Source organism: Saccostrea echinata, unplaced genomic scaffold, assembly GCF_033153115.1.
Source record: "Saccostrea echinata isolate AGI-Se365-2 ecotype Australia unplaced genomic scaffold, CSIRO_AGI_Sech_v1 ptg000045l, whole genome shotgun sequence".
Lineage (NCBI taxonomy): Eukaryota > Metazoa > Mollusca > Bivalvia > Ostreida > Ostreidae > Saccostrea > Saccostrea echinata.
The window spans coordinates 120,136-146,137 of NW_026889794.1; the positions used below are offsets into that span (position 1 = coordinate 120,136).

Here is a 26,002-nt window from a genome sequence, read left to right on the forward strand (position 1 = left end):
TTTGTTTGTTTACTTTACTGTTGTGATGCTCGTATTTATTTTTCAGACAATATGAATAAACTTCATTGGGATGAGATATTAAATAAGATAATAAATTTAAGCACATCAAGGTTATCAAGTTGATTTTATTAGATTTATTGAATATAGATGTTGGAGAGAGAGGGGGGGGGGGGGGGAGATCAGAATAATATCATTAATTTTGATCTATAAGTTTACATAAATACTTCAAACAAAATATTAAAAGTTTGCAAACTAGGTGACGTCAGAGAGACCAATTCCAGCATTTATGAAGTGGCATATTACAATCTGCAGTGTGATGTGTATAAGCTCTTTGTAAATATCCATTCACACGATTTCAAATTGAACAATTAGGACAAAATATTGACACAATTAAAAGCTCATAAAGTTCGATTCATCAACCGGCATTTTATTATTCACCTACTTTAGAAGTAAGTTGATTGTTGATTCGTTAACACACGATGAAGTGTAGAGCTTTTATATTTCTTTTGTTAATGACGTCAATTTGAGAAATTTTGTTAAATTCCCTTTAAAACAATATTGATTGACTAAATTTTTTAGAGGGAGCAAACAGTTAATTTAACTCGGTGCGTTAAGGTGTCTGCTTTTGTAACTCAGAAAGTAGGGCATGAATTAAGAAGTTTCTTTAACTAATATTTCTTCTTTTAACTTGCACGTTTATCGAACAAATATTGATGAATTTGATACTGTGAAATGCATACAATAAAGTATGTCAATAGGTTCGTGCTAATTGTCGTAGCCATGGGTCGTCCATTGCGTTCTCTGGTACTATGTACAAACAGAATATTTATATTGTTACTTACCAAATAATATTTAAGTTTTAGACGAAGTACAGGTTTATTACATAGCGATTTTTGTTTATTATTATTATAGATTTTCGATATCAGTTTATATCAACTTCAACTTGCAATTTGAATTCGGTACATTTACTGGAGAGAGAGAAAAAATATCAAGCATTTTCTTGAAAGATGGCATTCAGTATGAACAGAGAAAACAACCGCAATATTACATCAGACCTTGTCTTATAGTTTCATTTAATCCAAACCCGTAGGAAACAATTTCAGTTGGGGGTGGGGCAAACATTTGCAGTTTGGGGGGGGGGGGGGCACTACCAAACAAAATCTCCTTGACAAGCAAAAAAGAAAAGAAAAAATGTCTTCAGACTTAATTATTGAGGGGTCACAATCTTAAAATAGCTAAGTTTTCTGTAGTATTCTATATATCGGCAAAATTATATACGCTCCCACCTCCCCGGTCCCTACAGCCATGCAATCCCAAGGACGGATACATGTGGCTCCTGCAATTGTAAAGAAATGGATCATTCGTGTGAATCGACAAGTTTTCTGATTTAACATGTATGTATAATGTCAAATACTTTTTTTTTTAATCTCATTAATTATTTTAACCAGCCTAAAACCGTTGGTTATTACTGTCTAAGAAGGGTCTGTCATTTAAATCACAAATAATAAGGAAACGCGGATAAAAGCTTGTTTCCGAATCCTTAATTCTTGATTTTCCTTACTACTTGTTTGTAATAAAAAAAAAAAAATTGAAAAATTCAAATTAAATTTTGGTTTTTGCTTAAAATTTGACATTCATGTTAGACCACTCTTAGAATGATTTTTTTCGGCTTAGTGAATTGTTATTGTTTGTTGATTTACCATTATAGCATTATGGATAGGTGTGTCTACCTTGCCATTGAATTGTTAAAATAAGATCAAGAGAAGTTAATTGAAAACAAACATTCTATATTTTTCGTTGACGCAGAAGTGATTTACAAGAATTACATGTATAATCGAATCAAATCTATCAAACTGATATCTGTTTCCTTTACTGTCTACGATACTTAGACCTATAATTTCTTTAAACGTTTAAATTCAACTATAGATCTTTATCAATCGGCAGGGCAAGTTTGATAATAAAAAAATATTTGACTATTTCATCTGCTAAAACAACAAAAAAGAAAACCTGAATAATATTATATTTACAAGGATTAATGAGGAAAATCTTTATTAAAGTTACTGATTAAAAAGTTAAGGTGTATATATACAGGCTCTTGTTTAGCTAGCCATCTGATAACAACTGTAATATGGCTACATGTAGCTATATACACAGTAAAGAAATTAATGAGTCCGATATTGATGAAAACTAGAATTGCTCTAACAATTTAGAAAATATGTAAATACCCTGTGGATAGAATATTTATTGTACATGCATGATAACTGTATTTTCTCGCCTCGTTATAAAACATGGAAAAGATCCATTTGACTGCATGCTGTTCAATGAGAAAACAGCCTTTCAGTTCTGGCTTCACGGGCTCCACTCGGGAGCCATTGTTTTTCACACTGTGTTCGAAGACCCTTCTTATGTCGCGTGTTCGAGAGTCAAATTATGTATTTATCTCTTTATTTTTAGATCAAACTGTAGCTAATTTCTTATATCGGCAAAGCGACTCTTTTTTCCAGTGATAATTAAGCTATTTCTACTAACGGTAAATCGGAATCAATTCTTTGATCAGTTTATGAAACTATCGTAGATGATAATGATGGTCCTGAATTGTCTTCGCTAACGACGGATTTTTTTGTATAAATATAAAGACAAGTTAAAAATGTTCATAATGATAAATATGATGTCGACCACAACATGTAGCGTGAAACGCAACTCGAGGGAGAGAAAAAGAGTACAACATATCAACGTTATAATTCAAAAACTCAAGGATAAACTTCCGGTAGAATGGACAAGTAAGAAAATGGGAAAACTGGAGATTCTTCAGAAGTCTACCTTGTATATAAAACACCTGATGCATGTGTTAAATGATTGTCCAGAAAATGTAACATGTACACCAACTGCAAAGACAGATTGTGACAAAGATAGAGAACAGGATAGGATAAGTAATGTAGAAGTATCCTCGGGTTCGGTTCGACATTTACCTACAGTTACCATTTTAGGGAGACCAGACGATAAAGTGACGAAATGGAGTTGTGACAAAACGGTATTATCAAGTTTTTCACCGGGTCAAAGTGAAACGAACTTATTTGAGAACTTAGAATACGGCAGAATTCTAATTACCTCGTATCCACCACGTACACGAAGTTTTCACGAAGATCTAGACTCCATGGATACTGATGTGGGAGGCTCTGCATGGATTAATTCAAAAGCTTATTGAATATAAATTGACATGAAACCAATGTAAAAAAAATGTTGCTCGAGCAGAGTTTGGCCATGCAGATTTCAAATTGATATGCAAGAATGTGGATCTGAACTTTCAAAATGAAGCAAAGACGAGTTATTTCCCTTAAAATGTGTTCTGCATGACAATATTTTATGCCATAAGATCTAGGATTATGATAAACAGACTTAGCATAAAAATTTGCCTTCTGATACTTCCATACTGTAAATTTATTAGCAGGAAATACATATTTACAATATGCAACTTGTCATATAATAAATTTTGCATTTACTGCCACTCGGTAAATTCAACACAAAAGTTGTCATTTATCGTTATAACCATTGATAGTGTTTCTCCTTGAATCTGTGCTGTATATTATGGGAAGATTTTCGGATTTTTCAGAAATATTTTGTTATACTACAGCGCTGTACACATGTATATTACATATGTTCTTACTGCAATAGATGTAAATATAGCTCTTTATGTTTTTGTGTATAATCTCATGTCTGAATTTAAAGCACAGTCACTTGTTTCGATAATAATTTTTTTAACCCATAGTATAATAATATTATTATACTATGGATTAAAAAAATCATCACCGAAACAAGAACCTGTGATTTAAAGTTATTTTTTTTATCGAACTTAAACTGTTATCGCTATTTTTGCAATAAATATTATAGTTTCTCTTTTAAAAATGTGTATTATTTTTGTATAAAATATATATTATATTCATTTAAATCAGAGGGAAGGTTATTCTCTCTCTCTATATATATATATCAACATAGTATTTTCAAGGAAACCAGTCTTTACTTGATGCTATGCGCGATAACTCCGTATAAATGTGTAAAAAATGGATAAGCCTTCAAACCAAGACGATAAAAATAAAAAAAATCGTTTGAATCAACGGCCTTTTTAAAAACGTAAATAAGAATCAAATTTTATTCAACCCTAGCACGTTATGTTATGATATGCTACCCCCCACCCCCAATTCACTAAATTTCGATCAACATTGAGAAAGTGTATTAGTTTTAAAACAATTCATTCAAATCCCAACGGTTTAGCTTTAGGGCGAGAGGGCTCATCACAAGCATTTTCTTTAAATCTGGAACACAACTGATTTGTTTATTTGTTTTATTTCCGGGGGGAGGGTGGGGGGGGGGGCTGTTTTTCATGATTTATATTCTCTTATCTAACTACATGTGTTTGCTGAATACTGTGATTTACGGAAACTGTGTTAACATAGCCAAAACAAAAGTCCTTATTTTTTTTTCTAAAGGTTCAATGACAAAACGTTATCTTTTATATAATGGTGTGGCTTTTGAAAATGTGAATGAATTCTGTTACTTTGGTTTATTTCTGTCAAGAAGTGTAAAAAGTTTAATAATGCAAAGAAACATTTAACGGAACAAGCATCAAAAGCAATATATATATATATATATATATATATATATATATATATATATATATATATATATATATATATATATATATATATATATATATATATATAAAGCACATTTTACAACAACTCTTAAACTAACATAACTGCCCTAAGTGAAGAAATATTAATATAGAAATTTCTTTGTGCTTTATATATGGAGTTTTACGTAAAATGCGCTATTTCAATTTACCATTTTATTGTCAGGTATAGACTTGTTTGATAAAGTCATCAGTCCAATTTTACTTTATTCTTGTGAAGTTTGGGGTTATGCATTTAGATTGATTAATTGTATATTGTTTAACGTCCCATTCGAGAATTTTTCACTCATATAGAGACGTACAAACATAATCGAAAAAGTACACTTCAAATTTTTTAAATTTGCTCTTAAGTACCCTAAATCGTATGGTGTACGGAGAAACAGGTAGATATCCGCTGTCAATATTTATGAAATTAAAATTGGTTATGTACTGGGCAAAAAATTTAACTGCCCATGGAAGTAAACTTACAGATGTGATTTATTTATATTTTTATGTGTTATATACATGTACATGTATATCGATGGGTCTTTTATATACCCATGGATAAAATGCATACAAGTTATCCCTAATTCTTGTGGATTGTCTTATGAATAAGGACAAATCAAACATTTCATAGCTTCAACTATTATATCAAGCTTCAATTATTAAAGAAACCCTAAAAAATCAATTTGTACAAGAATGGAGAAGCATTGTTAACAGTTCACCCAAAAGTATTAATTATAGAATTTTAAAACAACCTTCGGTCTTGAAAATTATCAGCTGAATTTACCAAAAGATTTCAGAATTACACTTACAAAACTAGGGACATGTACATGTAATCATCATTTGCCAATTGAAACAGGTAGATGGAATAATATTGACAGAAATTTAAGAATATGTACTAATCTGTGACTTTAAATTAAAGTATAATAAATTAGTGATGAATTCCATTATGTTATGGAATGCAAGTACTTTTCAAATGACAGAAAAATATTTTCTAAAATAGATATTGTAAAAATCCCAACACTTCCAAGTTTACATCGTTTCACGGTCCGGAGTCCGCATATAGCTCTCTCCTACAGAATGGGAGAGGATAGTACATTTTGGCCGTGCTACGATGCCAAGTTTAATGAACTTGTGAACACAAATAATGTAGAAATACAAAAATTGTTGGCAAAATCTGTTAGAAAATTTTCAAAACTGTCTGCCCTTCTTGAATCCTCCATATATATAACTGCTTATATGTCTTCTTCATTCTTTTCTTTATATATATACTTGTCTATTTTTGACCCTTGACTGTTATTTTTGTTTGTATATATGTATATATGTTTATATATACCTCTTGTATCAGTGAGAATAAAGAATTGAATTGAATGTGCTATATTTAAATTGAGCCTTCTTTTCAAGATTCAAACACCTTTCCAACTCCGGCTCCTACAATTCTCTCTCTCTCTCTTTCAAAGATCTTGACTCCAGTAAGTATGCTATATATAGCTCTAGATAGACATTACACATCTCCTACTAAAATTATCTTCCATCCCTAAGCTATTTTGAAAAGAAACACGGTATTGAAATAATGGTTAATATATATTTTCATACATCCCTACATGATTGTATAAATCATTTTTTTTTAAATCCCTAAAAAATGATTTAGTTAAAGTTTGCCAATGACCATGAAAAAATGTCCACTACACCAAAGTCCGATGGTGACGCCAAAGTCCGATGGTCTCGCCAAAGTCCGATGGTCTGCGCCAAACCCCGATGGTTTGACGTCGGTACGGACGCCAAAGTCCGATGGTCACGCCAAAGTCTGATGGCTCGTTTCCTATGATACACGTGCGCTAAAGTGCGATGGTCTGACACGCCAAAGTCCGATGGTGCGGAGAAACAATTAACGTTTATGACGTCACAATATTCCGACGTCAATCCTCAACGCCATGGTCCGTAATTCAAAACCAATAATTTAGGATGAGTCATCGAATACAATTTGACTGATTTTACTTAATGTTTGCACTCACCTTCAGGAGTTATTAGGATTAGTCCTTGCACACCACTTGGCTGATAAGGGTTAGTCCTTGTGCACAATTACACTGATTCTAGGATGGGTTGCACCCACCCAAGACATTAAGAGTTAATCTTTGTACACGATTCGATCATTGAATAGTTTTAGTCTCGCACTCCAAAAGATGTTTGACTGATTAGGGTTAGTTTCTCTCCCATCCAGGATATGTTACAGACTTTTTGACTGATTAGGGTTAGCCTCGCACTCATCCAAGAGATTAGGGTTAGCCTCGCACCCATCCGAGAGATTAGTGTTAGCCTCGCACCCATCCAAGAGATTAGGGACAGCCTCGCACCCATCCAAGAGATTAGGGTCAGCCTCGCACCCATCCAAGAGATTAGGGTCAGCCTCGCACCCATCCGAAAGATTAGGGTTAGCATCGAACCCATCCCAGAGATTAGGGTTAGCCTTGCACCGATCAGAGAGATAAGGGTTAGCATCGCACCCATCCGAGAGAAAAGGGTTAGCTTCGCAACCACTTAAGAAATTATGGCTAGTGGTACAATATATTTTTTGTGTTTTTACTGAACCATATAACGTTGGCGTTTAAATACTTAAAATTCATTTAATTTATTTTTAATCGCTTCACCTTGGCGCGGCATCGCAATTTGGCGCAGCAGTACTATGACGTCATAAACAATAATTATTTTTCTGCACCATCGGACTTTGGCGTGTGAACCATCGGAGTTTGGCGCAGACCATCGGACTTTGGCGTGACCATCGGGCTTTGGAGTCCCATCGCACTTTAAAGTCCTACATACATACATATACTATCATGCCTATAAATAAGAGAATATTTTTCTGTAGTTTTCTGTATGACAGCTCTTGATTAAAAAAAGTTGAAAGATATTATTATAATTATATAAATCGCTAACCGAGACAATCGGCCCTGAATACAATATAAATAATGTTTATCAGTGTAACAAATTTCACACACAAAAGATATAAGTATTTGGACTTTCCTTAAAGGTATATATATATACCAATCTAATTTAAAAAAATCAGACTTCTTAGCTAGATCCGCGCCGTATACACTCTTACGCAGAGTGTATACGGCGCGGATCTAAGAAGTCTGATTTTAATTAGATTGAGGTATATACAGATATAGCGCTGTATGATGATGTGGGTCACAAGAAAATGGGACATTTGAACTCACAGATCTAGACTGTATCGGAATTTTTAATTTTATGCATTTGTAGGAGAAGAAAATACATATTTTCATACAAAACAATATATTTCCAACAAAGACTTTGGCAAGAAAATTTAAAATTACAAGTTGAGTGAATTTGGGCGAAATTTACATGACTGTTCTGCATGTACATGTATATATATACATTTAATCATGAACAGTTCGTTGACTTGCACAATTCTAGTATCCATGTGTATGCATATATTTAAGTTTCTAATCAAGAGTTAAGATTTATAAACAGTCAATGTGCTTTGTGTAAGCTTAAATTATTTCTACTTAACATTTTATGAATTATTTATAAAGAAATTTAGGTCTTGCATGTACAACTTACATGCATGGACATTTTCCCCAAAACAGCACATTTATGGATTAGGCATCATTATACATGTATATGTACTTCATCGGAATGAATTTTTCTACTACATGCTTCTAATTAGTGTATCCTCCCCCCCCCCCCCCCCCCGTGTTCCGTACCTGAAGGATTCTTTGAGTTTTTTTTTGTTTTGTTTTGTTTGTTTGTTTTGTTTTTTTGTTGAATAAAATATTTTCTTTTACATATTCTCAAAGTATTACAACTGAATAATCCAAAATATAACCTAAAACTAGCCTTTTGTAAAAAATCTCACTCTATAATACTAATGTTCTCTTTTAGTATCAAGTGTGTGAATTTTAATAAAAGGCTAGTTTTAGGTAATATTTTGGATTTTTCAGTTGTGATACTTTGTGAATGTGTGATAGAAAAATATTTTATTTAAAAAAAGTCAAAGAATCCTTGGGATACAGAACACGGGGGGTGGGGGGGGGGGGGCGTCCCCAAGCACCTCTGTGCTGTGAATGGAACACCTTCTCCTTATTTTTTTACGTCGGGATCGAAATCCTTCCTTTTGCGTCTTTTGCGATGAACGGCAACCAAAGAAAACAAACCTAACTGGGTCAAGTTCAAGAGATGCTGAAGGAGAGACGGTACTTCGGTGCCAAGTATTTACAGAGCGTTAATCAACATACTGTCCCGAATTATTGTTGTCACATGACAACACAAAATAGTCTCTGCTTCCGTTGTGAGTTGTAAGTGTGCACGCTTTGTTTACATGAAGTGAATCATAAATCAGCTGATTCGCCGTTGATTTTTTTGTATCCATTGTTTTGTCGCGAATTTCCATAGTTAGTCACTGTAAACCATCCATGTGTAAATTCATATATTAAAAAAAAGAGATATTTTCACCTGTTGAATTAAACGAATAACGAAGAATAATATCTGGATGATTTCAGATCGCAGCTGATTTAGCAGACGAAACTTGGGTAAGTTAATCGTTACATTGGGGTATTCTTAATAGGTCACCTGAGGACAACAGTATTTAACGGTAAAAGCTATCACGATTATGTTGCATGCTCACTATATTAACATATACATTAATTTAAATTTTTCATTTATTTATTCATAAAAAAAAGACAAGTATGAAATTGCATAAAATCATGATAATTTAAATCTTTTTTATGTCAAATTATTTAGGAAGTTATTTGATTTTCATACATGAGGAAAATAAATGTGTCATATAAATTTAGATAAAAGGGAGAATACACCAAAATTTATTCATGATTGACATTTTAAGTATTTTAAGTTATTTACATTTAGCTTGTCTTTAAATTTCCTTGTTTAAAATGAGAAAGAGGGCTCATGCAGTCAAAAATACATGTATACAAAAATCCTCTGTTTATTTTTATCATTATTATGCCTACTCTTTATTGAACACACAGCTATTTATAGCAGTTGTTAAAATAGATTTTAAGTCTTTAGTAGAATACGAAAATAAGCATTTGTGAATGGGGACAAGTCACTGAGAGGCCAGATGTGCATTGAAATATTTGACAAGTGCACCCTGTAAAAGTTACAGATGAACAGGGATATATTAAATGCATTAAGCTTGTGTGGCCCTTGTTGATCTGTATAATGTCTACAGCTACATAGTTGATAACCCATTATTATTTATGATAAGTTATTTCAATGATTAGTTTCTATAGTACAATATAATCATGGAATGTTTAAATGTCTGCATTTTAGATGTGTTTCATGTAGTATTATGTCTTGTTTGGTATTTAAAGCTTAATATTATATATGGTTTCCTTAATTCCTATTTCCTATTGATACAGCATTTTTATTTTAAAACACAATTATGCTCATTCTTCAAGGAAATTTTTTTTTAAATGATGCCCCATAAGCTGATAAGCTTAGAACTTTTTCAATCTTTCATAGAAATTTTAACTCTCCTGGCCATGCACATGATGCATATGGAATTCCATCTCTGCAAAAATAAATACAATATGTAGTTCATCTGATGCTTGAACATTTTAAGATTAAATGATCTATTATAATTAAAATATTTTCAATGAAAAAAAAATCAAGATTAAAAAATGTAGTTTTCTGAAAAAATTCAAGATGAAAAAAATATAATTTTCCATCACCAAGGCTCTTATACTAATAGACTGTCTAAGTTTCCATGTAAAGTTGTATTATTAATATATAACAGTACGCGATTCACAAAGTCAAGTTACAGTGTACCTATGCTAGTTTTATCTAGTACATCATTAAAACTGTAAAATGTAGCAGAATTCTTGAAATCTGAAATATTTTTCAGAGGAATATTTTAAGTACCCTAGTATAAACATATTAAGTCAGTAGCCAAGTACAGCTGAACTTCGATATCTCGAACAAGGATATCTTGAATACCATGGATATGTCGAAGTGATTTGAAAGTCCCAAGCCTTTTTCTTTAAGTATTTTACCCTCAATATCTCCAACCATCGTATATCTCGAAGTTTTTTCTTGGTCCCTTTGAGTTTGAGATAATGAGGTTTGACTGTATACATCACTTAGTTAACAATTAAATTATTCAAAAATATGCCTATATACATTTATTTCATACAAATCTTCTATATTTCTATAGTATTGCATAGTATGGTATGAAATTTACATTGTTATTGTATGGAATTTGAATGGTACATGTAATGTTATAGATGAATGTTTAAAAATAGTAACAGTATGATGTACTATGTTGTTAGTATAGATGTATGCAATATGTTAATTTATTACCTAACCTACTATATAAATTGTAATTAGGCATTTTGAACTGTTTCCTGATTCTTTTTAATGTTTTTGCAAATCATGAAACAGTCAAAACTGTTTACCCGGTCACAGAATGAACTGTTGCATGGCTGAACTGTTCCATTATGACGTCATAGTTAATTTCCCGTACTTTACAGCTATAATATTGAATTATATATAAATTGAAGCATTTTTATTTAATTCGAAATTATCATCTGAAAAGTAAACCTGATACCAATTTAAATATATATTCAATTTAATATCATTTCAAAGAAGAGGCCATGAACACCTTTTCTGAGGGTAGTTTGGGAAAAATGTAGGCCCCTTTCATTCAGTATAGATCTTTGCCATAAACGTGCAATATTCAAATCTTTAAGACATCATTATGTTGTTTACTACATTTTTTTTCAATTTATTAGTGCATGATAATATCACACCCATTAATTTTTCTGATTTTACACCAATCGGTGTGAATATTTGATTACTATTCATCTTGTTTAGTTTGGTTTGAAAAATAATACAAACTTTTGTCAATGTATTTTAAAAGCCATTGATTATTATGTCGATATCATTACTTTAAGAAATCATATAGTAGGTTAGGTAATAAAACACTTATTTCATGACAACTCGGGAAACAGTCAAACTGTTGTCCCTCGATAATGGGGAAGACCTGGGAAACTGTTGCCCTCGGCCTTCGGCCTCGGGCAACAGTTTCCCAGGTCTTCCCCATTACCTCGGGACAACAGTTTGACTGTTCCCCTCGTAGTCATGAAATAAGTGTATAATGTCAATCATGTAATTGAGAGATATTCAAAATTGCCATGTTGTAGCTTTGCTAATTAAGAAATGATTAATTTGTTTGCTTCAGAAAACTTGCAGAGCAAAAATATTACTCAGTTGAAACATTTTTTTTTTTAGCCATTTCATTTACATATGAATCTCATGCAAACTATTTAATAAATTTCATGAAATAACACTGTAATGGTGTCAAGGTTGGATACATGTCAGAGTTACATTTACTGTCAATAATAATGAAACATTTCTAGAATGACATATATGATAAAAATTACCCTAAGGTGCCTTATATAAACTAGGAGACTAATTGTTCTCGAACAATTAGAGGTCTTTCCACCTTCTTTAAATTTCATATATTTTTCATATTTTACTCTCTAAAGATATGTTTCATACAAAGAGAATCCAGAAATGGCTTGAGAGATGGAAAAAAATAAAATTTTCAAAATTTTGAAATGACATTGACCTTTGACCTTGAATAAATATTCAAGGTCAAAGGCCAAGGGTCACATTGCACTTGACCCCATGCTTTTACGACTTTCAGTTTTAAAGTTATAAGGTTTAATAGTAAGCGCAAAGACGTTAAAGGGCGATAACTCATATAAGGGGTCATCAGATACTTTCGCACTGTATAGATTGAAGTTGTGTCTAAAGACCCTGAAGACATTAGTGAAGGTTTTGTGTCTCTACGGTTTATGGTTTCAGAGGAGTAGGGATAACAAGGTTTTCAGTAAAAGGGGCAATAACTTTTAAAGGGGTAAATCTTAGGGGACAAGAATAAAATCTTTGAAATAGTTTTAAGAGGATGTATTAATGATGCAAAGATATTTAGTATATGTTGAAAGTCAAAAGAGATATAAAAAGAACTTAATTTCTCATATTTTGAATGACCTTGACCTTTGACCTTGACATAAATTTCAAGGTCTGAGGTCAAAGAATATTATCCAGTTGGTTTCATGTCTCTAAGACTTATCGTTTTGAAAAAATTTTATTATTTGTAAACTTCAAAAAGTTTCAGGGGCAATAACTCATAAAAGGGGTTCACGAATACTTTCGCAATGAAAAGATTGAAGAGTCCCCTCAATTAGTCGAAGACATTGGTGAAGGTTTCATACCTCTACGGTTTACGGTTTCGAAGGAGTAGCGATAACAAGCTTTTATTGCGAAAGGGGTAATAACTCTTGGAGGGGTCAAAGTTCATATACGCAGGGTCAACTGTAAAAATCTTTTAAAGAGTACATTCTTCTAGACTATAAATCTTTTCAATAGATCTTGAAACATAGGATCACATCAGGGGGTGGAAAAATAATAATAATAACTAGTAGACTAATTGTTCTCGAACAATTAGAGGTCTTTCCACCTTCTTTAAATTTCATATATTCTTCATTTTTAACTCTCTACTGTTTATTTTTATACAAGAAAAACCAGAAATTGCTTGAAAAATGGAAAAAATGAAAATTTTAAAAATTTCGAAATGACCTTGACCTTTGACCTTGAAAAAATAGTGAAGGTCAAAGGTCAAGGGTTACATTGCACTTGACCCCATGCTTCTACGACTTTTAGTTTTAAAGTTATAAGGTTTAACAGTAAGCAAAAAGACATTAAAGGGCAATAACTCATAGAATGGGGCATCGGATCCTTTCGCACTGAATAGACTGAAGTTTTGTCTAAAGACCCTGAAGAAATTAGTGAAGGTTTGATGTCTTTACGGTCTACGGTTTCGGAGGAGTAGCAATAACAAGATTTTTAATGAAAAGGGCAATAACTTTTAAAGGGGTCAAACTTTGGGGACAAGTATGAAATATTTGAAATAGTTTTAAGAGGACATATTAAAGATGCAAAGATATAGAATATATGTTGAAAGACAACAAGGATATAAAAAGAGCTTAATTTCTCATTTTTTGAATGACCTTGACCTTTGACCTTTGCATATATTTTAAGGTCAAAGGTCAATTAATCTGATGCAGTTGGTCCCATGTCTCTACGACTTATCGTTTTGAAAATTTTTAATTATTCGTAAACATCAAAAACTTTCAGGGGCAATAACTCATAAAAGGGGTCGACGAATACTTTTGCAATGAAAAGATTGAAGAGTCCCTTCAAGTAGCCGAAGACATTGGTGAAGGTTCCATACCTCTGCGGTTTATGGTTTCGAAGGAGTAGTGATAACAAGGTTTTATTGCGAAAGGGGTTGTAACTCCTTAAGGGGTCAAAGTTCATATACGCAGGGTCAACTGCAAAAATCTTTTACAAAGTACATTCTTATGGACCATGAATCTTTTCGATATCTTTTGAAACAAAAAACCATTCGGCGGAAAAATAATAATAATAATAACTAGTAGACTAATTGTTCTCGAACAATTAGAGGTCTTTCCACCTTCTGTAAATTTCATATTTTTTTCATATTTTACTCTCTGAAGTTAATTTTTATAGAAAAAGAATCCATAAATGGCTTAAAAGATACAAAAATGAAAATTTAAAAATTTTGAAATGACCTTGACCTTTGACCTTGAACAAATATTCAAGGTCAAAGGTCAAGGATCACATTGCACTTGACCCCATGCTTCTATGACTTTTAGTTTTAAAGTTATAAGGTTTAATAGTAAGCGCAAAGACGTTAAAGGGCGATAACTCATATAAGGGGTCATCGGATACTTTCGCACTGAATAGATTGAAGTTGTGTCTTAAGACCCTGAAGATATTGGTGAAGGTTTTGTGTCTCTACGGTTTACGGTTTCGGAGGAGTAGCGATAACAAGGTTTTCAGTAAAAGGGGCAATAACTCTTAAAGGGGTAAATCTTAGGGGACAAGCATGAAATATTTGAAATAGTTTTAAGAGGACATATTAATGATGCAAAGATACTTAGTATACATTGAAAGACAAAAGAGATATAAAAAGAGCTTAATTTCTCATATTTTGAATGACCTTGACCTTTGACCTTGACATAAATTTCAAGGTCTGAGGTCAAAGAATCTTATCCAGTTGGTTTCATGTCTCTACGACTTATCGTTTTGAAAAAAAAATATTATTTGTAAACTTCAAAAACTTTCAGGGGCAATAACTCATAAAAGGGGTCCATGAATACTTTCGCAATGAAAGATTGAAGAGTCTCCTCAATTAGTCGAAGACATTGGTGAAGGTTTTGTACCTCTACAGTTTATGGTTTCGAAGGAGTAGCGATAACAAGCTTTTATTGCAAAAGGGGTAATAACTCTTAAAGGGGTCAAAGTTCATATACGCAGGGTCAACTGTAACAATCTTTTAAAGAGTACATTCTTATAGACTATAAATCTTTTCGATATATCTTGAAACATAGAATCACATCAGGGGGTGGAAAAATAATAATAATAATAATAATAATAATAATAATAATAAACAGAAGAATATCAATAGGTCTTTCCACAGAAAGGTGGAAAGACCTAATAAACAGAACAATTTCAATAGGTCTTTCCACAGAAAGGTGGAAAGACCTAACAATAGGGGTCTAATGAAATCAATGTACATTATACACTGTATATACATGTAGTATTAATAAGAATTGATGGAATTCAGGGAGTGGGCTTGATAATGTGTCATTGTCACCTTGTACTGGGATATATACAATATACATGTAAATACTCATAGTATAATCGAAGACATTTATTTTATACAATCAATTTGTAATTTTTCTTCAAATTTTACATGCTTCAGAGTTCCATTTTGAAAAATACTTCTATATATAAACAAAAAGTATACCTAAATGAGTTAACTTGTACTAATGGTTTTACCTAGCAAAAGTGCAACTTAAAAAAAAGAAATCTTTGCTTTTCATATCAATTATTTTTTATGCATATGTATTTACAATATAAAATTCATAATGCAGGAATTTTTTCTTTACATCATAACAAGGGAAAAACAAGTTGAATTGGGAAGTTTTAATTCTTAAAATTTAATATCTTGATTATAATATTTTATATTTGTGCCTTTATAAATTTCATTTAAAGTTAGCAATCGCACAAGGTTAAAGCATACAACTGTATATCAATTTTACACATCATTCAAGCATAAATTTTGACAGGACTTCTTTATTTCTTTGTTCATTGAAAGTGTTTGAAATAAGGTTTTCATGAAATGGATATTTTTTTTTAAGCATCATATAATTATTTCATATGAATTGGACCTCCCCCCCCCCCCTCCCGACCCCCCTCCCCCTCGCACACACACACTTTTTCGATTTTATGGGCCCAGAGTCTCTCAGAAGCAGCATTAATTATTAAACACTGAATAACTTCCTGTATTAAGATGTAAAAATAGAATTTTTATATGGCCCTCTTTTCATTACACCTTCCTTTCTCTATCTGATGGATTTGAACACTTAAAAAGCTACTGAATGTTGATGTTTTCTGTTTTACCTTGTTCTACTGTGTACACATGTACCTCATTTTAAGTACAGTCAAACCTCATTATCTTGAACTCAATGGGACCAAGAAAAAACTTCGAGATATCTGAAGATTCGAGATATCCATGGTAAAATACTTAAAGAACAAGAAGCCCATGGGCCACAACACTCACCTGAGTAACTTTGGCCTTGTGTTTTTCACCTGATTTCCCCTTTGTAGTACTTATAATGGTCATGATTTGAATAATTTAGAATTTACACTACCCCAGAATGCTTCCATATAAGTTTCAGCTTTTCTGGCCTAGTGGTTCTTTAAAGATTTTTTCTACATATTTCAATGAAAAAATTTGGATTTCCTATTGTGGCCCCACCCTACCCCTGGCGGTTATGATTTGAACAATTTAGAATCTACTCTACCCCAGGGAGCTTCCACATAAGTTTCAGCTTTTCTGGCCCAGTGGTTCTTGAGAAGATTTTTTAATGACCCAACCCAATTTTTGTCTTTTCTTGATTATCTCCCCTTTGAACAGGGCTTGGCCCTTCATTTTAAGAATTTAAACTTCCCTTTACCCAAGGATGCGTTATACCAGGTTTGGTTAAAATTGGCCCAGTGGTTCTTGAGAAGAAGTTGAAAATGTGAAAAGTTTACAGACAGACAGACGGACGGACGATGGACAACGGGTGATCAGAAAAGCTCGCTTGAGCTTTCAGCTCAGGTGAGCTAAAAAGGGATAGGGCTTCCAAATCACTTTGACGTATCCATGGTATTCGAGATATCGAAATTCAACTGTATACAGTATTACATGTATTCCTTAATATTACTGGTATGATTATGGCATAACAAAAGCTTATCATATAAAAATTTTAAGTTATCTCAAATGTGATCAGAATATATGTAGATGTTTGATTAATTATCTTGTGATCATAATAAGAAGGCACACACAACTGCAAATGTTTGATAATATAAGATGTCACAATTCCTACTTGACTAATTTTTTTTTTAATCAAAAGGTGCATGACTTAATTAATTTGAGGGTTTGTAAATTGGTTTAAAACTATATAGAATAATCAGGATACATGTACATGTATCCTAATTTTTAATCCCTTCAACATGTGCTCTGAATATAATTCTTCGTATATAACTATAATATAAAAAAATAGGAGTCATGCAATCAGAATGCTATGTCCTTTCCTTAAGTACTTAAACAGGTACCTTTATAATAAGCATGAACTGAAAAATGTACGTTTTGTTTGTTATCATTGGTTTGTGTACCTATATACTCCCGATACTTGACACAAAAGTGTCAGCAGTATCTACTGTTTGTATAGACAGGTATGTAGACTTAAAGCTCCTATTCCTCATTTACCTGAGAACAGAGCAAAAAGCATGAACCTTGTAAACTTCAAACTGTTTATTTGCTAATGTTGCAGATCCCTTTGAAGGTTGGATTTAGCTGTAATTTACAAGTAAACATTATTCATTTTTTCTTGCCTTTTGTATATATGAAGGTTTTCTTTGTCATAAGGAAAAAAATTAAAAAAAAAAAAAAAAGAAGAAAAGAATGACTATTGATGTGCAAATATGATTTAAAAATGTCTTTTCAAATGTTAATATCTGAATTTTGCTTAAATTTCCTTGTAAAACATTGTGCATAGTCATTAAGTTCTCTGTGTTAAGTAGTTATTTTCTAACCAGAAAAGATGTTTTGTTGCAGAAAAAAGTCCAAGATGGCCAAGGATGAAAATAATGAAGAACAGAAGATTGAAATAGAATTCACACCAAGATTTGACACCACCCAAGATACAGAGCCACCCCCCAGGAAAGGACCCCATGAGGAGGAGTTTGTTCCCCCTGATGGAGGCTGGGGCTGGGTTGTATGTTTCACTTCACTCTTGACTAATGGAACAGCTTTCAGTATCCTCAACACTTTTGGTATAATATATGTTTACTTGGTCAAGGAGTATGCTAAAGGAGATCATGCAATTGCTTTTAAAACATGTAAGTATAACTGATTTTTTTTTTGATACAAAGAAAGTATTCTTCATAGATATTCATTCACATTATGATGTAAGTGATCAAACATTGATATTAAGGTTAAATATTTTGGATTTTGCTGCAAATGCATTTTATCTATGTATACAGGAATGATAATTATAATCAATTTTTAAAAATTGATTTTGAAATACAAAGTGTATTGTAATATCTAAAATGATGGTTTAATAGTAAATTTATATACATTTCTATTTTATCATGTACATATTTATTCAGTCGTGCAATTTATTTTTATGCCCCCGTATCGAAGATTTGGAGATATGTAGTTTTTGCCCTGTCCATCCGTCTGTTGGTTTTTCTGTTTTTCCGCAAAAACTTTAACATTGCCCATAACTTTTGATTGGTGGGAGCTATGGCTTTCATATTTCACATGTGTATTCCTTGTGACAAGACCTTTCTTTGAGTGCCATCATATTTGACCTTTGAGTTTGACCTGCATGTGCTTTTGAAAAACTTTAACCTTGACTATAACTTCTGAACAGTTGGTGCTAGGGCTTTCATACTTCACATATGTAATCCTTGCGACAAGATCTTCCTTTGAATACCAACAATTTTGACCCTTTGACCTTGACCTAGGAGTTTGACCTACTTTTGAAAAACTTTAACCTTGACCATAACTTACGAACAGTTGGTGCTAGGGCTTTCATACTTCACATATGTAATTCTTGTGACAAGACCTTTTTTATACCAACAACTTTGACCTTTACCTTGGAGTTTGACCTACTTTTGGAAAACTTTAACCTTGGCCATAACTTTTGAATACTTTGTGCTAGGGCTTTCATATTTTAAATGTTTATTCCTTGTGAAAAGACCTTCCTTTGGATACCACAAATTGTAATCCATTGACCTTGACCTTGGAGTTTGACCTACTTTTGAAAAACTTTAACCTTGGCAATAACTTTTGAAGGATTGGTGCTACGGCTTTCATATTTCACAAGTGTATTTCTTGTGAGAAGGCCTGTCCTTGGGCTGCATTAGTTTTGACCATTTGAACTTGACCTTGATGTTTGACTTACTTTTGAAAAATTTTAACCTTTTCCATATCTATTCAATGGTTGCTGCTAGGGCTTTCATATTTCACAGGTATATTCCTTGAAACAAGATCTTACTTTGGGTACCAACATATTTGATTTGCCTTTGAGAAAGCTTAACCTTTGCTATAAGTTGCCATACCGGGGCATTAGTGTTTCACAAACACATCTTGTTTGAAGTTTAAAGCAAGCTTGGTGAAAAGTATTGAGTTAAATTTTGCCTACAAATGAGTTCAACGTTTTGATACATATATGTATATAAAGAAACCAAACTTGCCTTTCCCTTTTCTGGTTAAAAATTAAGTTGTTGAGGATTGGTATATCTGAGCAATACGCATTGAATGATGCTACAAGTACATTGCAAGGTGTTGCCCTATAGTCAGTATATCTTTGCTGTATACAGCTTACTCCACTTATATTGAACTCGCTTATTTTGAATTAGAAATAAATTCCCAGATTTTGCCTCTCATATTCTTTGCATTAAAATAACGGTTATATTGAAATCGGTTATATTGAAATTTCGCTTATATTGAAGCCACTGATCGGTCCCCACAGGTGATAATGAGTTGTTTTAATAACGGTTATATTGAAGTACTCCCTGGCGGCTGTCGTTACGGTTGGTGACAGTAATTATGCCTGATTGAGCAGTTGATATACAAAGGTGTGAATAATTTAGTTTTCAACATTTGTGTTTTAATACTGCATGTTCTTACGAAATAAAATTCTTCACTGTTCCATTTTTTGCGTCCGCGTATATAATACGGACATATTGAGGCTAAACAGCTAAACTTAATATACTTATCCCCACAGATCTAGGTAAAAAACATAACTTTGAAATTAAATACGTACTGTTAATTAATTCATATGCCTAAATTCGAAATAACTAAGGGATTAACCCGAGTACACTTACAATGAAATACAACCCCTGCGAGAGTATCAAGAATAATTCTTGAACTTTTAAGAAAAGTTCATGAAATATATTCTTGAATCTGCTCATGAAATATTCATGAAGATCCCATGAAGTTAAAATTGGACACTCATGATTTCATGAATTTTATTCATGAAAACCAAGTTCAAGAATATTCAAGAATAGTGGGTTGTTCATGAATTACTTACTACTCTTGAAAATTCATGAACTTCCTTATAGAATTCATGAAATCATAGTGTTCTGTGAATTTTAGCTTCATTAGATCTTTCATGAACATTTCAGGAACTTTTTAAGAATATTATTCTTGAATTAGGTAATTTGACAGAAGGCCAAATTGGCAAAACCATTGTGAGTACCCTCAAAATACATGTACATAAACATTCTATTTAAAAATTTGATAATATATAAATAATGACTACAATATTCTAAACTAAATGCTATGTATTAAATTAATTCATTGAATTTATAAATGTATACAGCTTTTAGCCAACACACTCTTAAACAATTACATGTACAGCCTGGATCAGTTTCAGAATCTTAAACAACGCTTGTGTTCTTCTTATGGCACGTTCAAGTAAGTCAGATGCCGGTGGTGCATTTGTTATCCCTGTCAACTTTGCTTCTTGACACTCACTAATTCATCCAAAATTGAAATTCATCCTTTAAATCATGACGTGGTTTTTTTTCTAGCTCTTTTACAATAGGCCTTGTTTTTCATTTCACGCTCCCTGAAATTACATATACATGTATATAAATGATATGCCAAATAGAAATAAATATTACAGGGAACAGGATACTTTTAAATAATATGGGAATTGTGGTGATGCTGCAACTGGAGGCCAGAAAAAATATAGGAATTACCTGTCTTTTATACAGAATACTTGGTCTTTAATTTATAAAGAGTCAGGAATCCTCAGAGACAAAGAGTCAAAGTCAATTTGTTCTAATCAGTAAAGAAAATTTAAAAATGATTTTAGTTTCAATTTAGAATCAAGTTTCCTTTTTTTCTTCAATTTGAGCAAGTCCAAGGGCACACGGGGGGGGTGTATGCCCCCCCCCCTCCCCCTTCCATTTTTTATTATAAAATATAAAAAAAAAATATTCTAAGACCAAAACACACAAGTTTTTTAAAATAAATTTTTATAATATATTTCATTAAAATTCATTTCATTTAACAATAACTGAAATTATATTTCTCTCCGAGTTTTTTTTTTAAATCACGTTTGTTTGGCATGCGTGCAACAAGTGTGCTAATCAACAAATTTGGAACCAAAATAATTAAAGAATTATGTTCTTACCACATGCTTTCTGTATTGCAGTCCTTCCTTTCGATGAATATAATAGTTAACACTCCATTAAAAAAATGTTGACAGAATCTAGATCTATCGGCAATCTTCTGACAATGCAATGCACATCTTCCTTCCTTTCAATCTATTGAAAATTTGGCGCTCGCATAACTGCTTAACTAATCAGTAATGATGTTATAAATCAGCTACCAGAAGCGTCCAATCAAACGACGTTTTCTAAAAACGATTGAGGTTGCGATTCAAATCATACCCGTAATATTAATTGGCCGCCAATGTATTCTTGTTTGGGGTACCTTGATAAAAAATGGCAAATAAATAGGCCTAGTTAATTGTGGACTGGTACTATTAAATAAAGTTTTACTTTTTTTATTATATTTATGCCAACGTTTCTACAAACTTTAAAAAAATCTTTGAATAAAAAGGGTGTGAAAAATTATTGATACGAATTGCCTCACCACCCGCTAAAAAGATGGCGGCCTTTTTGTTTTTCGGTGGGCGATAGAAGTTTGTAAACTTGAGAATTTACAATATAGACTGCATTGGAGGTTATATTTTAAATGCACACCATCCAAACAACATCCACAGAAAGACCAGCACTGTTCCGCCTGCATTCATCAGCTCACAACATGAGTAAGTTTTCATCTGTTTTATACATGTTACAATCAGGGGATGGATATCGTGTGCACAACCTGCAAGGTTGTTGTTTCATATGTTCTTAAATTAATTATATTTTTATGGCCCTATTTATTGTTTGGTTTGTTCGAATTTCAAAATGAGATTGGCAAGGCATTTGCTTTTTTCTCAAAAATGAAACAAGAGGGAGATAAAATACGATTTAAAATTATGTATACAGTGTTGTTAGTTGACAGTGTTTGACACAATCCGTGTCCTCACAGATTACTTAGTAGGCAAAAAGTACCGATATTATGTGGAAATATTTTTAGAAAGTATTTAAACTTAATATTTTTTTTAATTATCTAGCTTATTGAATTCAGGGAAAACGATTGTGTTTCTATTTATACATCAAAATTATTCACATAAATTGAAACTTAAGTCACAGGCATACTAGACGTATAGATTACTTACTTTGAAACTATGCAGATAGTTGCTGAATGTTTTGTTTGTTTTTGTTTTGTTTTTTGTCATTGTCTATTCATTTAAAATATAACTTCCATTAAGAGCGTACAATTTTTACAGGTCTAACAAAGAAACAACTAGAACTGAAATATCTCAAAAGACTGAAGAATCAGCGGCAAGAATCAGTTATGTTTATCAGTGAAGGAGAATTGACAGGAGTATGATTCTTATGGAACCAAGTTGTTTTGGATCTTCTCATGAAAGCACACAATTTGAAACTGACATCATAGACAAGACTAATATGATATCTTTTCAGATGATCGGCAACATGTTTATTAACCTCATAATTTTTATTTTCTACTTTAAGATGTTACCTTATAAAAAAAATAAATATATATGTTGTAAATTTAATGTAAATTTAACAAAAATGTTGCAATAGGCATGGAGGCTTTTTTTTAAATAATGAATTATAAGTTTTAGGGATCAAATAGTATTTTTTTTTTTAACATACTGGACTGTGAGTGATGGTTATCATTACTTGAAAACATTGATGATTCATGTATTTCTTAAATGGACATGAGAAAATACAATTCATGTTAATGTGTATGTACCACAATTGTATCCATCTTTTGCATTTTAAGACATAAATTCCCTGATTTGCAACTTATTACTGATAGTCTATAATGATGTTTAAAAAAATCCAGCAAGCTTTTCTGTCTATTAAGTCTTTCCATTTCAACACTGAACAGTATTGTAATACATGTATTGTTAAGCAATTACCAATGAAGAACACTCAGTTAATTAAAATTGTACTTAAAATTCAATATCAATAAATTTGAATCATTATAGAATTTAAATTGTGTTGAGTCATGAATAATCATGAATAATCATGAAACGTGTTGCTGTGTAATGTTGAAGATTTTCGAATTTCATAAAGGTTCATCATTGTTCATGAAGTATAAATTTTTTTCAATATGAATGTGTTCATGAATTAAATTCATGAACTACTTTTATGAAACTATTATGAATCTTTTATGAGCATTCATGAACAATGATGAACAACTCATAAAAGTTCTTTAAGTCATGAATATCATCTCGCAGGGGTAGCAGCATTCAGCAGTACTTACATGTAACTGTTCAAGTCTGTGAATTTTCTCCAAAACGTAAATAAATGCGATCAGGGAATAATAATGAGGGGTGAATCGAAGATTGTCTTTTCAATGAAACAGATTTAAAAAAAATATTTAAAACTTCAAGGACTCATATTCTTTGTAATCTGTTAACTGTTATAGATAAACGATGACAAAATTAATTTGTTCGGGTTTATTCTTCTTTATTTTAGATCGGGATTGAACTTGTAAAAATGGCGGCTTCACGATTTCGCTTATATTGAATTACGGATATATTGAAATAATTTGCATGATCCCCTGAATTTCAATATATCCGGAGTAGGCTGTATATATATATATCAGAATTGAGTTGTAAAGGGTTGGATAAGTGAATAGGCTTTGTTTAATTTGTATTTCAGTTCATTTGATAAACTTCATTAATATAACATAAAGCCACCTGATGAGTCATAAACTTACAAAATATTATACTCCATGAAAGAAAATGCTAACTGTTTATTAATGTCAAGTTTCAAAGTTTTAAAACAGTTTTTAAGAAATCACAATCATGCACAAAAATTGCTTACTGAAGATAAGTTTTCTTCATTTCCAAATTTTTCAGTGTTATTGATTTTTAAAAATATTTTTAACCTCCCCCCACCCTTGAAAAGGAGGGGATGGTCTATAGTGAGGGGGGTATCCATCTGTCTGTATGTCTGTCTGTTACGCTTTAGGGTAGTACACCCATTTCTTATCTGCCACTCTTCTTATACCACTGAATGGAATTTAATGAGAATTTCACAGAATCTTTCTTACATAGTGTCATTGTGACCTTCTACTTTACCAATAGGAAAACATTCTTTCTTTCATATTGAGGGGGTACCAATACTTATATGCAACTCCTCCTATACCACTGAATTAAATTTAGTGATACTTTCACAGAATCTTTATTACATGGTGCAATTGTGACCTCCTATTTTACTTTTTGATCTGACACTTCTTTTGGGTCTCCCATCACAAAACATGGACTTTGCCATTATAATTATATGGGAGGCAAGGGGTATCATTTTGTGAGCTAAGTGCTCACAGAACCTCTAGTTTTGCTATGAGCCAGAACACACTATCAGCAAATACAAAATCAAAGGTTTGGATTTCCTTTGTGTTTTCCAGATAAATACATGTAGTATCAAAAATTCCATTCACAGATCATCAAGAATGAGAAACTTTGTAAACTAAGCTGTTTTTAATTCATCACCTTTCTGTCACCTGTGTTTGTGTGTGTCTGTGTGTGTGTGTATCCAAACCAATACTACTTTTCTTCTAGGAGTAATTTAATGTGCTTAATAGTAAATTAATATGAAGATTTCAACTTTTATATCAGAACTGTTGAGCATTTTCATGGTAGAGAAGTCACGTACATGTACACATGATCTTTTTATAGTCACTTAACAAACAACTAAATATACCTCAGGTATTAAGTGTAGTAAAGGAAAAAAAGCTGTTAGTAATTCCCAAGATATAAATCAGTTTTATGAAAAAAGACCAATGCATGTATTTTACATAAAAGTTCAGAAAGAAAGGTGTTATGCAAATCAAAAAAGTCACTGATCGAATAATTCAATATTGTCCCCTTTAATATTTCTGTTAGGCTGGTTTATTCCTCTGTTTTTCAGGACATTAAATCATTGTTTGTTTGCATGTGGCTTTTGATAATCTTGACGAGAAGATATTTGATGCTATTTAACACATTTTTAATGTAACAATTTGAAAATATCTCTTCACATTAATAGACCAAAAAAAAAAAAAAGAAGCAATTTGATGAATTAGGGATATAAATTATAAGGCTCATTAGAGATAATCAACTTGTTAATGATATGGACATATAAAATACACAGTTTTAGTCCTAAGTGAGAAGGGTTGGGACATCACACACAAGGTAAAATTTGAAATGAAACTAAACATTCCTGATATGCTACAATTTTGCAAACAAATGTTAGGAATAGCAGAACAACCCGTGTCTGTGCGGTGTTGAAACAATGATATCACATTTAGTAGGACTAGTAACAATGTCTAATATGGTGATGCTTACTCCTTCATGACACCTGATCCTGGCTAACCACTGTTTTCAGAGGTCCATGTTGGCTATATGCTATTAATTTGTATTGTTCAAGTGGACTTTTGAGAATGATCAGTGTTCCTTACCTTCACATTTCATAGACAGAGAAAAAATGAGAAACACTATGTTAAAATTTGCCAAGTCACAATATTCAGGTTTATTTTGGGCTACATTTGCAGATCTGGAAATTTCAGAA

General features: G+C 32.1%; 1 protein-coding gene across 3 annotated transcripts in view; it reads left to right on the top strand.

Annotated features, from left to right (window-relative positions):
* Window positions 1-8,802: 8,802 nt before the first annotated feature.
* Window positions 8,803-26,002, top strand: part of LOC133201706 (monocarboxylate transporter 10-like) — a 29,189-nt gene continuing 11,989 nt past the window's right edge. The window contains exons 1-3 of one of the 3 annotated variants that reach the window (XM_061337496.1): window positions 8,803-8,982; window positions 9,187-9,216; window positions 17,904-18,187. In XM_061337496.1, the coding sequence (XP_061193480.1) occupies window positions 17,917-18,187 (271 nt within the window). In that variant the 5' untranslated portion in view covers window positions 8,803-8,982; window positions 9,187-9,216; window positions 17,904-17,916. Of the gene's footprint in view, window positions 8,983-9,043; window positions 9,217-17,453; window positions 17,656-17,903; window positions 18,188-26,002 lie in introns of those variants that run through there. The other 2 variants (XM_061337495.1, XM_061337497.1) reach the window with 2 other exon arrangements.